Source organism: Lampetra fluviatilis, chromosome 13, assembly GCF_964198595.1.
Source record: "Lampetra fluviatilis chromosome 13, kcLamFluv1.1, whole genome shotgun sequence".
In the NCBI taxonomy this organism is placed as follows: domain Eukaryota; kingdom Metazoa; phylum Chordata; class Hyperoartia; order Petromyzontiformes; family Petromyzontidae; genus Lampetra; species Lampetra fluviatilis.
Window position 1 is genome coordinate 7,209,165 of NC_136287.1, and position 18,536 is coordinate 7,227,700.

The window sequence follows — 18,536 nt, forward strand, 5'->3', positions numbered from 1 at the left end:
TTATACATCGCCGAATCGCGTGATACGGCAGCCACTGGGTGAGGCCTTCATCTCGCAGTGGATTGAGCATGGCTTATGATGGCGGTGAATACACTACAGCATCTTCTTGGTTCTTTCGGTAAAGTCACGTAAAATGGAAATAATAAAATAGTACAAATAAAACATAATAAAATTATTCTCACGACGTTTCGGCCACAACGCAAGCAGCCGTCCTCAGGTGGAGAACAGGTCTGTCGAGAAGACAGAGTCATTCAGACTCTGTCTTCTCGACAGACCCATCCTCAGGTGGAGAACAGGTCTGTCGAGAAGACAGTCTGAATGCTTGCGTTGTGGCCGAAACGTCGTGAGAATTATTTTATTATGTTTTATTTTTATTATTTTATTATTTCCATTCTAGGTGACTTTACCGAAAGAACCAAGAATATGAATCCCTGCAGTCACGAAAGCTTTAAATCGAAATTTTACACTACAACAGTTATACCTCTCGCATTCGCGGTATTTTCTGGCGGACAGAATTTGCGGCAATGTATTATTGATTTTGCCACTCAATTATTTTCCTGGCCAATGTCAATGCTGCTATGCTTGGCCATTGTTCTCAGAAGCAAGAAAAGTATACTGATACGAAATCTAAAGATTCTTCTGTACATCCTATTTCCAAGATGTCAATTGCAACCAATGTAAACGTGAGCTAAATCATCACATGATCACTATCACATTTGCAACGTGTGATATATTGCATTTTGACAATGGGCTGAAAGAAAATGTCATATCTATCACAGCGGCAGAAAATCAAGCTGATTTGACATATACATGCAAATAAAACTCACCTGTCTATGTTGGCCGTGTTGCGAGATGATGCAGTGTTGCTGGGTATGTATGCCTACACGTTACATTGCATCATAACCTAAACAATGTCGCCAACACTTGTTGAATTTTGGCTTGGCTAGTTTACATAGGAGTATATATATAAACTCTGTGCCTGTGTGATCGCGCGTGTGGGTGTGTCACCTCCATAAATAATTGACTGCATTGTAGGATGATATATGTTTTCTAGTAAGCCACCAAATAGTGCCACTATGCATCCAATTATTTAAAAATCATCGGACCGTGGCAGAAACGTGACCCTCCCTGCGCACGGGCTCCAAAGCGATGGTGACGAATGCTGATTCATGCAGCCGCCTATGTAATGTGTGAGTCCCAAACGGACACTCATCCTCAGCAGTAGCCATGATCAATCAACTGCTCGATGAAGGCCTCTCCCGAAGTACTTGCCATCTCTCAGCCCTGCGATGCAACAATCTATCTCCCGCACGCAAGCTAATCACGTCGCTCCATCTCCCCAGCGGACGTGCTCTTGGGTGTGTTCGCTACTTTGGCTGCCACTCCTGACTTAGTTTCAATGACTGACCATCAATCCCTTTCTGGGTGATGTGTCCTGTCCAGGCACACTTATTTTTCTCTCATCATTGCATCTCAAATTTGTGCATACTACATACCTGTCAACCCATACAGTTCACCGGTATTCTTGTATAAAGGGAAATTGAGTTGTCAGGTCCATACGGTGTTACAGCCGTTTCAATACGGGCAAACATTTGTTGTTGTCTATTTGTTTGTGCATCTCCCTTGTGAGAAACACAAACTTTGTAGGATTAACGGTGAGGTTTATAAGGGCACGGCGTGACCAATAAGGTCTGAGTTGGTCTGTAATAAGGTAGGCACTGATAAGGGGTTGACAGGTATGATACTATCAAAACCATGTGTTCCTCTCTTGGTCTCTAGGTGTAAATCCAAAGCATTACAACAAAACCCAACAACACAGAGAGCCCTCCAAAATGAGAAAGCACACCTTTGTTAGCATGCTCACCATTGCGAACTTATTTACATCAATTTAGTTATTGATGTAATAACCAAACATTTGTCATGCCTCCAAATGAGGTGGACACTTGCACAGAGTCAGTGGATGAAATACTGCCTCAACTCAGTACTGATTACCAGAATACCAACAGCTGTAATGTTGACATTCGCAATCTCAGAATGCCATTGCCAATTTAGGGATGTGTATGCGAGTGCATTGGGCCAACTTACAAAATGTTTCAATTTGCTAGGATTTGTGAATTTCGTGGAATTGAACGCATATGAAGTCAAACAACAATACAACCTTGAGTCGTATTTTGCTGCACATCGTTAACCGGCACTTTGTATTCACCATCGAGGACAAGTTACGTCAAATACACGACGGCCGCCAACATTAGGCGACAACAAATTGTTCCGTGGTCAACACGACATTGAATGCCTTGAAATAATTTTTTTTTACAAAACGAAGACGTCTCTAGTAAATATATTCAGAGTTAAGATTGTGAAGTGGACACCGCACACCTATGTTTTGGTCTCATCCTGGCCGCAGGTTGATTTGAGCATTGATATGAGCCAGATGTCCTTCTGCAGAGGACGCTGGTGTTTTGGTCCACTGTGTATCGCTCTCGCTCGCTCGCTCTCTCTCTCTCCCAGGGCTGTAGACACGCACCGGGGTTGGCAAGCTCACGGTGGTGGCGCCAATCCCAGTGAGCGAGAGCTCGCCTTGGCGCCTGCGCAATTAAACACAGCGGCTTGGGGGCTCCTCTCCCGTTCCAAGGGAACACGGAGTTACGCCTGCACTTGCGACGTCTCTCCCTCTTATATTTCGATTTAAAGCTTTCGTGACCGCAGGGATTCGTCTTCTTGGTTCTTTCGGTAAAGTCACGTCGAAGGGAAATAATAAAGTAATAAAAATAAAAGATAATAAAATAATTCTCACGACGTTTCGGCCGCAACGCAAGCAGCCGTCCTCAGGTGAAGAACAGGTCTGTCGGAAAGACAGCGTCTGAATGGCCTGTTCTTCACCTGAGGACGGCTGCTTGCGTTGTGGCCGAAACGTCGTGATAATTATTTTATTATGTTTTATTATTTATTATTTATTTCCCTTCTACGTGACTTTACCGAAAGAACCAAGAAGACGTCTCCCCTTGTGCGTTGCGACGCAATGAGAAACACAACCGGCTACATCTGCGTGTAAAAAAGGGGTGAAATGTGCAAGTGCAGCCGCTTATATGGCTCTCACGCCACTGTCGGCAGATGGGCGAGCAAGGTTAAGGTGCATCCCTGCAATTGCTTGCTCATGGCATTGCTTGCAGAAAGGCCCCCACTAGAGCCAACACCAGAGAGAGTCTCTCTCGAGGGTACTTTGGCCTACTCTTTTCCACGCCCGCCGGGCGTCATGGAAGTGGTGGGAGTGCCCACACTTTATCTCACCACACACCACCTGCCTATCGATTTAATTGTGGTGCACCCCTTTATACTGCCGGGTGTATATCTCTCTATATGTGTTGAATGTCTTCCGCACCGTACGTAGCCAACCGTGCGAATCGGAGGTGCGGGATTATAATCGCAGAGAGGCGGGGGGATCTAAGTAGCTTGCCAATTGTTTCAATATTCAACCGGAAACCTCTTGATTGCAATTCCAGCGTGCTGACAATTACACCACAATCGTCTTGACTCTTACATTATACACAACGCATTGTATATCTGTCCATCCGTCATCAGTCAGTCACTGGAGTACTGTCAACTGCACAGAGTCAAGTAAGGGCTCATTCTGACTGGAAAGAACAAGAGACGTATGACATTCTTGATTTGAAGTTTTCGTGACTGCAAGGATCCATACTCTTGGTTCTTTCGGTAAAGTCACGTAGGTGAAAATGAATAAAAAACTAAATCACGACGTTTCGGAGGCAACACAAGCTTCCGTCATCAGGTGGAACAACCCCAGCAAAAAAATGTTTTTACTGTAGTGGGCAGATAATTTTTTACAGCACTCTCTGCCCACTACATTATTTTTTTGCTGGGGTTATTCCACCTGATGACGGAAGCTTGTGTTGCCTCCGAAACGTCGTGATTTAGTTATTTTAATTTTATTTTCACCTACGTGGTGACTTTACCGAAAGAACTAAAGAGTACATATGGAATTGACAATGAGCAATGTAATACATAAGACCAGGAGTGGATTGACACACGGGTAGTACAATTGTACGTACAACGCATGGTGTGTGCATGCAGGCCTGTACTTTAGCAACGTGTGCATCTTCTGCAAGCACCACCGTTTCTCGCAAGCAGAGACATCAGTGTATAATTGACCGAGCATCCCAAGTAGAGTCCTCCTGAGAACGAGTCTTGTGACTTTAGCGAGGCTATCCTGGCTATTGTGTTGCCAGTTCATCTGGCGGCACATGGGCACTGCTGGGTTACTGGCAGAGGTGTGGACTCGAGTCATGTGACTTGGACTCGAGTCAGACTCGAGTCATGAATTTGATGACTTGCGACTCGACTTGGACTTGCATAACAATGACTTTGTCCCACCTATGAGATGTGGACTCGAGTCATGTGACTTGGACTCGAGTCAGACTCGAGTCATGAATTTGATGACTTGCGACTCGACTTGGACTTGCATAACAATGACTTTGTCCCACCTATGAGATGTGGACTCGAGTCATGTGACTTGGACTCGAGTCAGACTCGAGTCATGAATTTGATGACTTGCGACTCGACTTGGACTTGCATAACAATGACTTTGTCCCACCTATGAGATGTGGACTCGAGTCATGTGACTTGGACTCGAGTCAGACTCGAGTCATGAATTTGATGACTTGCGACTCGACTTGGACTTGCATAACAATGACTTTGTCCCACCTATGAGATGTGGACTCGAGTCATGTGACTTGGACTCGAGTCAGACTCGAGTCATGAATTTGATGACTTGCGACTCGACTTGGACTTGCATAACAATGACTTTGTCCCACCTATGAGATGTGGACTCGAGTCATGTGACTTGGACTCGAGTCAGACTCGAGTCATGAATTTGATGACTTGCGACTCGACTTGGACTTGCATAACAATGACTTTGTCCCACCTATGAGATGTGGACTCGAGTCATGTGACTTGGACTCGAGTCAGACTCGAGTCATGAATTTGATGACTTGCGACTCGACTTGGACTTGCATAACAATGACTTTGTCCCACCTCTGGTTACTGGCTGCCTTTCTCCATGGAGAGATATCACTGGCAGTTCTTCTTTGTTTCTTTCGGTTAAGTCACGTCTAAAGATAAAATAATAAATTAAATTAAATAATAGAATACGACGTTTCGATTGCAACACAAGCAATCATCATACCTGATGGTGATTGCTTGTGTTGCAATCGAAACGTCGAATTCGATTGCAACACAAGCAATCATCATACCTGATGGTGATTGCTTGTGTTGCAATCGAAACGTCGAATTCTATTATTTAATTTAATTTATTATTTTATCTTTAGACGTGACTTAACCGAAAGAAACAAATAATAATTCCTGCAGTCACGAAAGTTCTAAAATTAAGACTGGCAGTTCTGTTGGGCAGATAGCTGTGCACCTGGCAAGTCTTCAATGGGTGCTTTTGCCAATTACACAACTGTGGGGTGGGTGGGGGGGTTATAGCCTTGCAGATCAAAGAGTCTTGTATAAAGGTAATACACTTTGTTCTGTGTTGAGCTTCAACACACTGTTTGGAGGGCGACTCAAGAATGCGTCTAGAGGATTAAAGGAAGTGCCCAGTTTGGGGTTATGATGGTGGTGTTTTTGCAATGCAATCCAAATGTACAAAAATCTATCAACGATAACGTATTCAATATTTCAATTATCCATAACCTTAACTCATACATGTCCTAAAATGGTTACACTAATTCCCGGGACCTAGCTTAACCCTTAAGGCAGACAGAGAACGATGCTGCTTGTTGACTTGGAGTCAGAGAGCTGTACAGTGAAATGAAGAAGAAAGCTCAAGATAGGACAGCATGGAGGAGGTCTGAGCCAACTACCTGCCAATGAGCAAAGTACTAGAGAAGACGAGACTCGTCCTAAAGAGGTGAAATCTTTAAGACTCTAATGCAGCCATACACTTTTGGATCTGGTGGTGCATCCTTGTTAACCAACTCGTAAGGGCAAGAGTTTGTGGATCATCTAGGTTTGTGAATCTCCCAAACCCACTGGCTTGTGAGATGCCCAGGAGATGGCGATTCAGAAAATCGGCTGTGTCTTCCTGAACCTTTGAACATTCTCCCCTTGTGTTGCGTGTGTTTTTTCTGGGTCCTCCGGTTTAATCTCTTATGCAGCAAAATCGACGTTCATCGAATTGACCAAACATTTTAAACCTCCTCAAAATATTGTTTTAGACTAAATTCACCTATCTTGGATACATTCCATTGCAAAAATACCTATATGGAAGCGTGTCCAACTGAATACAGAACAATACATTAAAACCTACTTTAAATGCTCTATTCACAACATACGATCAGTAAAGCCCTCGAGACGAGTGTACCAGCGCAGGTACATTTTGATCCGGGCGCAAAGGCCAGGTGGCGAGCAGACTTCAAAAGTGGAGAATGCCTCACGTCTGCACATTGACCAGGTGTGGAGCCACAGGGTGCAATGGGCCGCGAGATTATGTGGGTGAAAGGGTGGCATCTCACTTCGTGGGAATAGCTGCACAACTCCTGTCTGCCACTGCACGTTTTTTGTGTTTTATAAGAAATGTGTTTTTTTTTACAGCAGTTGTAGTAAACCATGACGGTGGTCAAAGTAGCTTACTGGTGATGAATTCTCTTTGTACAGATGCCACCAGCCAGCACTTTATCAGTCTGCTTCTGGATGAATTGCTCCGCATATCGTCGTGTCAGTCATTTGGCCATATTTCAGAATGCTGGTCAGTGTGGGTTGGTGAAGGGGAAGGCCCTTGATCGGTTCAGACAATCAGAATATGTATTTATACTGGAGGAATCTGATAAGCTATAAAGCAGTTTTCCACAGATGTCCAGGTAGAGGCGAGTAAGAAGGTTAGAACAACAAACAATACAAAAACACGATCGGAGTGCAGGAAAGGTAAGCAAATCACAAAACAAACAATTTTTAATTTCTAATACAAATTAAGTATTCGTATTTTACCAGATTAAGTCCACTGTGCTATTAGTTTCTTTTTCAGAAACGACCTTGCCACAAATCATTGCTCAACGAAGTGGCTTATCATGTGGAAATTTATAGCAGCCAAATAATCTCAACGCCAGCACTTCATGAGTCCACTGCTGGATGAACTCACCATATCGTGTCAGTCACGGGGTTATTTGGCCATATTTCAGCATGCTGGTCAGTGTGGGTTGGTTAAGAGGAAGGCCCATGATCAGTTCAGATATCACTCGTCACCGATGTAAGAAGCCACGGCCAGGAAAGTAACTTTCTGTCACGCGGGTTTGTAGAGCAGTGTGATAAACACCGCGTTACCACTTAACATTCGACACCTATAAATCTAAATACATAAACTGTACAACATGGAAAAGTATCCATCGCATGCGATTCAACGTGTGTATCTTGAGCCTTACGATTCGATATTTTTTATTTGTGGAATCGATGGATTATAACATCTCTCTACTAACGACGCATTACCCAACAGCTGGTATAACAATCATAATGCGGGTGGTTGTTCATAGTTTAAATCCAACAGCCTCAAATCTTGACTTAAATCTTACGTAACTGCAGGAATTCATATTCTTTGGGTCTTTCGGTAAAGTCATTTGATTATTTATTATTTTCTTTGAACATATCTACGTGACTTTACCGAAAGACCCAAAGAATATCCAACAGCCTCCTTTTAAATTCTTCACCTAATATGCAGCCATGAATTTACAGTCAAAATATAACACAATTATGACTGCAGAGCTAAACCAAATGACCAAAATGAATTCATTGGGCAGTTTCTTTTTACAGGTATTGTATTTTTGTCTCCTTTTTAATATTACAAATGTTCTGGTAAATGTCACCGATGCTAATCAGGCATGCACAGGTGTGCAGATAGATTACCCGGAATCAAATGTCTGTGTGTCTGATGAGGGTTAAAAGCACTTTGTTTGATTGCCATTTATCACTTAAACATCATCAGACAATGGAGTTCAGTAAGTCACCAAACTCATTTCCACTTGTGTTTTACTGATGTAGCTTTTAGGGGTTTTTGTAAGTTTAAAATATATGTATTTGCATGATTAACTATGTTGTTCACTTAACAAATGTGCTGATGGAATGGGTTTGATGTCTGAAGATGCCGATGCTTAATTTGAAATTATGCTTACAATTTTTTTTGTTATATTTGGACAAAAGTATTGTATTTATATTTTACTTTCCAAATGTAGTACAGCACCGACAAAACATGTAATGTTGTGCCATTTTGATATATACTTTTAAAAACTACGCAACAAAATTTCACATTTAATATCTGAAAAAATGTTTGTGAATGCGGCTTTGTGTGTATACAATTTGAAACTTTATAACAGTGGAAAACATTAACCCAATCTTTCTCCAACTACAACGCATTAAGTCCTTGATGAGGTCACTGAACGTCTGCAGATGGAAACGCCTCTGATGGATAAATACTCGCCCCCAGCAAGGAAAATCTTGGTTCAGAGTGGTCGAGACATGACACCACCTTTGTTGTGGCGATGGAAGAAGGGTGGTCCCAGCCCTTGACTTCCTTGGCTGATTAAATTGAAGTCGAGCAATGAAGGTACCGACCACTGAAATGTCACGTTCTCGTTTTCATGTTATTCAAATTCTTGATGCTTGGCAAGTACAACAGAGGCCGACCTGGGCCTTTGCCAGTGATGCATCTTTGGTGTAATTTGCCTTTAGTTAAGCTTACCCACAGTGATGGGTACAGATCTTGAGATTTGGTTTGGTGGGTGGCACTCCCACAACACAAGGTTTTAATGCGTGTCCTCCAATTAATTGACGTCTGTCCCATTTTGCAAGCCACTTCTGTGCCAAGGTGGAATTGCCAAGTTGCAATGCTACCGCTCTGAATTCTTGCCATGCAGATATCCACGCCCAGGAAACAACAAGTACTTTGCTGCCATTTCAGCAACGGAGTTGGTTTAATAATGCTTGTTTAGGGATGGAAATGACCATATGTTTCTGTTCAAGACTATTAGTCAGAGTGGTTGGGAGACCGTGGCATGTCACCAAGTCATTTAGGTTTGGTTATAATTGCGGCATAAACCATTTCAAGCTCTAAATAGCTGGGCTTGCAGACAGCGGTGGCCAGCGCATTGTGTGGAAAAAACATGTCTTTCTTCTACTGCGTCCCATCATCCTTGCGTATGGATACATGGCGATCCTACTCAAAGGTACAGAATCTTAGTAACTGGAGCAAAATGTGACCCAATTGGTTGCAGCTCCGAGAAACCCAACTAAATTGGGATTCAATCTTGATTTGAAGCTCTCGTGACTGCAGGAATCCATACTCTGTGGTTATTTCGGTAAAGTCACGTAGGTATAAAATAAAATAAATCACGACGTTTCGGGCAGCAGGCCATGCGCCCGAAACGTCGTGATTTATTTTATTTTATAACTACGTGACTTTACCGAAAGAACCAAAGAGTATAAATTGGGATTCATGTTCAGTTTCATTAATGTACTGTAGATCACATTGCATTCACAATTTGTTTGAAATTTTATACAACAGTACATCTGCTTTCTGTTAGTTGAATTGCTTGCTTAAATTTGAGAAATAAGCAATGTTTTTATTTTACAATGTCGTTTCGTGTCTGTATCCTGTATACGAGTACCATTCAATGCAATTTATCCTGTACATTTTCTGTGTGTATTGGGAAAATTTGTTCAGTGTAAATTTTGCTGGGCCGTTTAAATATCTCTTAAGAGGCACAAATACACTTGACAGCTGAAATGTATGTATGTTGAACTTCTTTCGCAGAATGGCAATGGATAGCTACAAATCATTTTAATAAACTATTGACTACTATGCACAATGACAAGAAAAGCTTCACTGTGTCTCACGTCTCATTTTCAGGAAGGTCCTTGGAAAGTTTTCACAGGAAAGCGCAATGATTGTTTCGTGTAATGTCTCGTGTAATGCCGATTGAGTAATTTAGTAACTTGTGGTGAGAGCCATCGTGTTTCCCACTCTTGTCAGTGTGCATCATCTACAGTGTGCAGGCTTCAGATTTGTATAAACTTTAGATGACAATTGAGCGGCAAACATGGAGCGTGCATTAGTGCACACACAATACTCGCGAACATCTGAGCCATCAAAATACACGTAACATAATTGTATCTATTTATACACTGAACAAATATAACACTACCAAATTTATAAAAAGGTCCCATGACACTGTTCTATAAAAATGATGACCACGTTGTAATTGCAAATGCCAATTTAAAGATTTTGTCAGAAAATGTATGGATGCCTGCGGGGACCACCAAACTAAGAATGTATGGGTTTTTCTAGGCCAACGCGCAGCAAAGCAATGCATTCCGCATGCACTACGGTCTAATGCAGTGGTGACAAAGCGGTCAGGGCAATGCTCTTTGAACCTGGTGACCTGAGTTCGATTCCCAGCCAGGTCACCTACCCTGGTCTCCTTCACCAATCAGCCCCACTGCGGCGTGGGGTTTGTGTTGCGAGGTGGCCAAGGGGACGTTAGCCTGGCACGAGGTTGTTGTTGCTCTCAGACAGAATGTGTGATGCCAATGAGACTAAAATTACTACTCAACAATGCACACCAAATGTGAAGTAACCGTTGTGCTATTAGAACATCACGGGAGAAGTGCATTCCTTTGGAAGACTTTCAGCATTAAGATTTTGAAAAGGCTGGAAGGACTCACACTGATATTACGCCACTATTATTAAGGTCCATCAATTGAACTTTACTACTTGAGAAGGCCTCCATCCAGCAATGGACAGATCATGGCTGATGATGATTATGAACATCACTATACATATATACATCACGTTAGGCATATAACGATGCATCAATTAACTGATTAAAATTGATGCTTATAGTTACGATACATTCGATGAATTTGGATTGTGAGAATGGATCGTTTTGTATTGACACAAGTTGGACGTATTGCAATTATGTTAGGAGACCCCGGAAGCCACTAGTGGTGCTTCAGTAACCATAATGTTGTAGTAGGTTTTTACTCTTTTAAACTGGTACAAAACTGACACCTTTATTATAATGTTGTGTTTAGTAACTATTATTAAATCAAACCGTGTCCACGAAACGTGACAATTCAAATCGCATGGGGGGCATGCATGTCTTAGAAACATGTTCTTCCATGAGTAATGGCAGGTCGGTTTTTTTGTTCATAGTCTCTGACAGAAAAATGAAGATCGTAACGTTTTTTGGCGACTTTTCTTGACGTAATGTTGAGGATTAATGAAAGGCATTCTTGAATAGTCTTGCTAAGTGAGGAAAGTGGTCGGTGCTGTATGATAGTATACACAGTATCCGCGCCTCCGCTTAACATGGATGTCTACGTGCCGTGCGAAATACATTGAACATACTTACATATAGGGCCCTGAATGGAAGCGAGTGAAGATTTGGGATACAGCAATGTACCTATGGATGTTAGAAATGTTAAAACACTGATAATAGTTTGAAGGAAAGGCTGCGGTAATGCTGAAAGGTGAAACTAAACTCAACTTTTTTTTATTTTTCCAGGTAAGGCCCACTGACCTATATAGCTCTTTTTCAGAAGCGACCTGGCCACAAATGATAGCTCAACGAAGTGGCTTGTCACGTGGAAGTGTATAGCAGCCAAATACTCTAAACGCACGTTGTGGCTAACTTTGGCTTAACAACAACTACAATGATGCATTTCAATGTATGAGGCCGTGCTGCAGGCCATATGCTTTATATTATTACACTGATTAGCGCGGCTGGCTACATATGGTGGGAAAGAAGTTAAACATATATACATACATTTGAGATCACATATATAAGGAATAATATCTGGTATGCCTTATAGACGGTTGTTAATGGTAGTACAGTAATACTAACAATGCATTGCGTGTATGAGAATGTACGCGCTTGTGCCGTGTGGCTTTACAGGGGGTGGCGGCGCTCAATGCGGGTCTCGGTAATTAGGTCCCATGAGTGTACTCGCCTTGAGTTGAGGTAAGGAGTCTCCTCATTTTCTCGACTCTCACTTTCACCATCTCCCCCATTCTCTCGAGTGCACCTTGGGAATGACATCTCCCGAAAACGAAGCTTGATAGCCAGGTATAGCACGTGCCCAGGGAGGGTGCCGTGGGTGTCCAATTTTATATTTTTTTCCATAAAGAACTCACACCCAGCTCCACCAACTTATTTAGTCTAAAGACAAGAATATAGACTGGCTCTGTAATGTAACCCGATCTCATTTGTCTCGCTTACTTTAAGCAAGCGTGTACAAAAAATCCAGCGTTTTTAAGGTAATTTCCATATCGATGTGATATTCGTTTGTAACGAATACATTCTTTGATTGTGCTCAGGATTCGGCTTTGTTTTCATTTTCATGCAGACGACTCATGCTCCACTCTCATTCAGTGTGTTTGCTCATTTTTTTGTGGTTCGTAACCCATATGAAAAACGTGCTAAGCATACGACAGCGCTTTTTGCATAAATGTTGATCAGGTTCTTTACTTTCACAAAGCAAAATTGTTTTGCATGCACCAATGAAATCTCAATTTCACATACTTCATTTTTATTTGCTACGAGGAAAATTTGGCCTTAAAATGCTTATTGTCCCAAGTGCTTTTTCACGAAATCTCTCAAAGATCACAAAGCACTGACAACTTTCCCACGAAACCTATCAACGTCTATAAAGTGTGTACACATTTTGTGGCTTTGACCACATTTCTCGTGCTCATCGCTGTACTTTTAATTTTACATTAATCTATTCGTACGGGGAATAATTGGCATTGTTGTCCAGGTCACGCAACCACAGACAAATGCGTAATCTCGCCTTTGGGGTTTTATTTCTGCCATTCACATGACTGGTGTTTGGCGTCTGCACTGTTTGTGAAAACACACATATACCACGGTTGTGGTAAGCCACTGACACATCTTCAAAGTAACTCCGATCTGTTGAGTAACCAAGGTCACAGGATCAGTTGCATTTTTTTTTTTTAAGTTCAAGCTGAAAATATTTCGTGTCACATTTTATTTTCAAGCCACACAACATTTTGTGTCACATTTTATTTTGAAGCCAACATTACAGAACTGGGACAACAGCTTCTCTGCTGTGACCCCCATATTCGACTGAATGCATTGTTTCTTGTGTCAGTAGTTTATTCAGGATGGATTCGCATCACAAGGCCTCTTGAATTGCATATTACCTTCTATGACATGTGGATCACCAAAATGGAAACTGACAAAGGAAATTTACCAAAAGTGTGGAGAGATGCATGCTTGGAATTACATTGAGAAAGAAAGAGGAACACTTAGATGAGAGACTAAACAAAAGCTAGAAAACAAAAACGAACTTGTACAGGACACATTACCAGAACGGATGATAGCGAATGGTTAAGATTGACAACGGAGTAGCAGCCAAAGAACGATACATGCCTGGGAGGATCACCACCATAAACATTGGGAAATCAGATGAGCTCATGTGCAGGTGCCAGATGGAGTGTTGCATCACAAGACCGTCAGGGATGGTGTCAGCTTGGGGAGGTCTTCATTCAGCAGGGGATAGATCATGGTCAGAAAAATATACTGTCAACATAACATATATCCATAACTGTTCATAGATTAGTACAATAGTCACCCTGTAGCGCGTTCACGTTTCTGCAACTTAATTCTAACTGTACTAGGATCAGTCAGAAATGTATCTACCTGAACCGATTTATACTACAGGGAATGTATTATTTAACAATGATTTATATTAGTGCAATATTTGCGAATGCTCTTTTTTCTATTTTCTCCATTGCTGCTACTTTATTTAGTTTTGTAATTTGGTGACCCAGGTCACTCTTACAAATGAGACTACTGGTCTCTTGATTTCTCACCTCCTGGTTAAACAAAACAAACTTCAAACAATCATGAACGTTGGATGGAAACTGCGTTTGGACAATAACAATCTCTTGCTGGTGCTCTGAGCAATCTCAGGCTATGGCACGCAGCCTGCACGTACAGCCTTGAAAACTGTTGCAGGCCTCTATTTTGTTTTTATATTTTTTACCTTTCATTGGCCAGAACAGTCAGATAGACATTACCGTATGAGAATAGGTTTTCCCTTTTTTCTCTCGCAACAAAGCAGGTGTTAGGATGTTAATACACCAAACTGAAACCTTTTACAAGGATTCGTGTGTGCATTAAGCACATATACTTGTGGTTAGAATGCAAACAAAAAACGTACTCTGAAACTGATTGGTCCACGCCAGAGGCAGCTTTCTTTTGAGCCTAGTCTTAAAACGGTGTTAGACCAGAAGACGCCAAAAGGCGTACATCACAAAGGCAAGCACTATCAGAGTAATGAGAGCTCGGGGTGAGCAGCTACATCATGGGACCTGTTACCAGAAAAAAAGGGGAAAACCTATTCTCATATTTTGGTACTGGCAAAGGAGGTCCCATGATGAAGACATTACCGTAGTTGTGTATTGGAGATATTTTGTTCATAAGCAACATTAGTCGGTCTAAGCTACCACCTGCTGGTACAATGTGATCATTGCACGGGCCAGCAAGCTAAACCCAATCGTTGGTCTGAAGCCCCCGTGGGCAGTGAATGCAATACGCTCTGCGTTTTCACGAAACACATTCCCAGTAAACACGCAACGTTGCGCCAAAGTTGACATGCGGTTTGCCCAACGTTGGCCCAAAAAGTTCCATGTGCACTCGATCGTTCTTTGGGATGTGACGAGAACTCAGAGGGGCCCCTGTGGTAGACAGAGGCAATTGTGGTCACGTGGTGCGTGGGAAGTGGAAGTGACATGCCACGTGTTGTCGGGTGAACACGGCGGTCCGGATATCCACGTGAATGACTGCGGTGCAGGTCAGTGTGTGAGTTGTGAGTTACCTGCTCGTACAAAAGCACCGGGTTCGTCACGGCCACGGCTATGGCCCTCCCTTCTCTATGCTCGCGAAACGTGCAGCCCTCCAAAGGAACATTTTGCGCCGGTTTGACACATTTCAGGCTGGCCCTGCCTGCGATCCATCCCTGGGTTCCACCAGGCTGGATTGTGCGAGGAGCTGGACACAGTTCCGTCAGTGAGCTACTCCAGCCGGCAAGGCTGCGCTGGCTGGGTCATGTAGCCCACACTCATTGCTCTACTTTACGCGACGAAACGGGCGCGGCACGGGCTGGAGAAGAGACGGGCTGATGTGGGGTATACAGAATGATTCCGTGGAGCAGATTGGACTTGCCGATGACTGGTACCAGCGGTGTCAAGATCGACCCCTGGAGGAGGAGGAGGAGGTTTGTGTGGGATGCTGCGGGGGGGAGTTGGAGGCAGTCGCCCTCCAACAATAGCGGGGGACAGAGGGGCGACGCTCACAGTAAGGAGCGGAGCGCAGAGGGTTGGCACATTGGGGGAGGCAAAGTTGGTGCAATCTGCCACAGGCATCTCCGTCTTCCCATGGCACATGGGTCTGTCCCGTCACCTGCCAGCGGACTCTTCGACACTTCACGTGGCCTCAAAGTGCACCTAGCATGGCACTTTTTGGCCAAGGTTATATAGCCTTCAACAGACTGTAGGGGCAAGTGCTGTTAGCGAGCAACAATGAAGGCCTGCACGGCACACCAGGGGGTGGGTGGCCAGCAACCACGCCTCTCACCAGTGTCATTGTTTACAACACCGAGCCAGGTACTCATTTGAGGCCGAGTCGACCTAGGGGAGGCCCAGGACCCATTCCGTGCATCGTCACTTGGTGTTGGCCGTGAGCAGGAATCGAACTCGGGTCGCCGGGCTCACCGTGTTGCGCTGCGCACTCCGGACAAGGTTGGAGTGGTGGGGGCCCTAAAGGCACGGAGAGTGGCACTGGGAGACATTGGGAGAGACGGGCATAGTGCTTTAGACACGGAAATACATGTACCTTAGAGAGACGTGGAGACGCAGATACAGGGTTGGCTACGCATCTCCCATTATTAGGACGGTTGGCTACGTACGGCGCGAAAGAAGTTCAACAACATACAGGACGCACACTGCGATAGTCATTTAGACATGCACGTACAAAAGCAGAGCGCAGAAAGTGAAAGCTGGAGACAGGGACATGGGAGAGACAGGGACATGGGAGAGACAGGGACATGGGAGAGACAGGGACATGGGAGAAACAGGGACATGGGAGAGACAGGGACATGGGAGAAACAGGGACATGGGAGAGACAGGGACATGGGAGAGACAGGGACATGGGAGAAACAGGGACATGGGAGAGACAGGGACATGGGAGAGACAGGGACATGGGAGAAACAGGGACATGGGACAGACAGGGACATGGGAGAGACAGGGACATGGGAGAGACAGGGACATGGGAGAGACAGGGACATGGGAGAAACAGGGACATGGGAGAGACAGGGACATGGGAGAAACAGGGACATGGTAGAGACAGGGACATGGGAGAGACAGGGACATGGGAGAAACAGGGACATGGGAGAGACAGGGACATGGGAGAGACAGGGACATGGGAGAAACAGGGACATGGGACAGACAGGGACATGGGAGAGACAGGGACATGGGAGAGACAGGGACATGGGAGAGACAGGGACATGGGAGAGACAGGGACATGGGAGAAACAGGGACATGGGAGAAACAGGGACATGGGAGAGACAGGGACATGGGAGAGACAGGGACATGGGAGAGACAGGGACATGGGAGAGACAGGGACATGGGAGAAACAGGGACATGGGAGAAACAGGGACATGGGAGAGACAGGGACATGGGAGAGACAGGGACATGGGAGAGACAGGGACATGGGAGAGACAGGGACATGGGAGAGACAGGGACATGGGAGAGACAGGGACATGGGAGAGACAGGGACATGGGAGAAACAGGGACATGGGAGAGACAGGGACATGGGAGAGACAGGGACATGGGAGAGACAGGGACATGGGAGAAACAGGGACATGGGAGAAACAGGGACATGGGAGAGACAGGGACATGGGAGAGACAGGGACATGGGAGAGACAGGGACATGGGAGAGACAGGGACATGGGAGAGACAGGGACATGGGAGAGACAGGGACATGGGAGAAACAGAAACAAACTCCATATGACGAGGCACGATCAGCATACACAGCAGCAGCATCTGATGATGGCGGCGATATTGGGACCCTGCGGTGGCAGTGAATGTTCGTCTGTGTCCACCCCTGGCCAGATCACGGTGCTGTACTTTGCGAAGAGCGCCGAGCTGGCAGAGACGAGGAGGGAGGTCCTCACTGTGCCGAGGCAGCTCACGTCCCAGCAGCTCTGGCTGGAGATCGTGTCTCACCATCCAAGGTTCAAAGAGGCCCTTTGGCTCATTTAGATGTTTCCAGTATTTTAAAATTGTATTAAAATATCATCCTCATTAGCCATGATTAATCCGCTGCCGGATGAAGGCCTCCCAAAGCCATCGACATCTCATCTCTCACGATCCTGCGATTTAATAATCCACCTCACATCTCCGCACAAGCCAATGTAATCACCCCACCTCATTGGTGGACGTCCACTCAGACGCGCTTGTCATCGTGATCATTACATCAGCCACGGACCGCCATCTGACCTGGTTCCTAGTGAGATGTTTTACCAGACCTCTGTTTTTATCAGCAAACATCAAATTATTCGATCTGATTTAGTTGAATTAATCTGTGGTTAATCTACATCGTTGTGGCATGATTTGATCATCTTAATTTAGATGCACTTCACGTCAGAAGTCAATGGAACATTACATTGTCACAAACCAGTTTGCAACATGTATATTTATGTTTAAAACATGTAAACAGGAAACTACTGGGAACACTACACTTTTATTTTTCACAGGTGGTGCAGTGTTGACGGGCCTGAATAATTATTCAGTTGTGATGGGTTGATGATACTCATTCTACACCTTCACCATGAGAAGTGGGTTCACCACAGGAAACAATAACACTGAATTTAAAGGAAACATATATTAGAGGTGACGTTTCAGGCAATCGTCCTTGTTCATAGCACATACATATAAAGGCCAGAGAGATATCGTGGATAAAGGTTGGAGACTGAACTTTACACCATGGGGCCTAATAAGAATAACACATTTTTTAAAATGTCCTAACGACCGCAACCAAGACCCAATAAAACAATAGGAATGTTTACTCTCAGTAAGGCATGAGGAATCAAGTGACCAGCAGTCAATGATGGCAGGCCGTTGTCAGAGATTCACATTTTCTTGTTGCCATGTCCATACTTTGCCCGCAGCCTTCGAGTGATTGAGCAGAACCTGGTCCTCGCCGTTGGGGAGCAGTACGTCTCCTTGGGTGACGAAGAGCTTCTTCTTGAGCCAGGCCAGGAGGTGGCTCTCGTGCCCCCGCTGAGCGGCGGCTAGCGGCAGGTGAGCAGCGATAACGATACAGACATCATCATCATTATCAGCCGTGGTCAATCCGCTCCCCCAAGCCACCACCACCACCTCTCACTATCCTGTGTGGTAATAATCCACCGAGCACCTGCACACAAACTCATTTCATCGATCCATT

At 44.4% G+C, this 18,536-nt stretch overlaps 1 protein-coding gene across 2 annotated transcripts; it reads left to right on the forward strand.

Moving 5' to 3' along the window:
• Positions 1-14,802: 14,802 nt before the first annotated feature.
• Positions 14,803-18,385, forward strand: MOCS2 (molybdenum cofactor synthesis 2). Of its 2 annotated transcripts, none has more exons than XM_078861882.1 (3): positions 14,803-14,883; positions 17,201-17,322; positions 18,259-18,385. In XM_078861882.1, exons 1-3 carry the CDS (start codon positions 14,869-14,871, stop codon positions 18,383-18,385), a joined length of 264 nt encoding a protein of 87 aa, XP_078718008.1. In that variant the 5' UTR covers positions 14,803-14,868. The 2 variants fall into 2 exon arrangements, with proteins under 2 accessions (XP_078718008.1, XP_078718007.1); XM_078861881.1 differs by lacking the exon at positions 14,803-14,883 and adding an exon at positions 15,140-15,298 and having other exon boundaries at positions 17,199-17,322.
• The last annotated feature ends 151 nt before the right edge of the window (positions 18,386-18,536 follow it).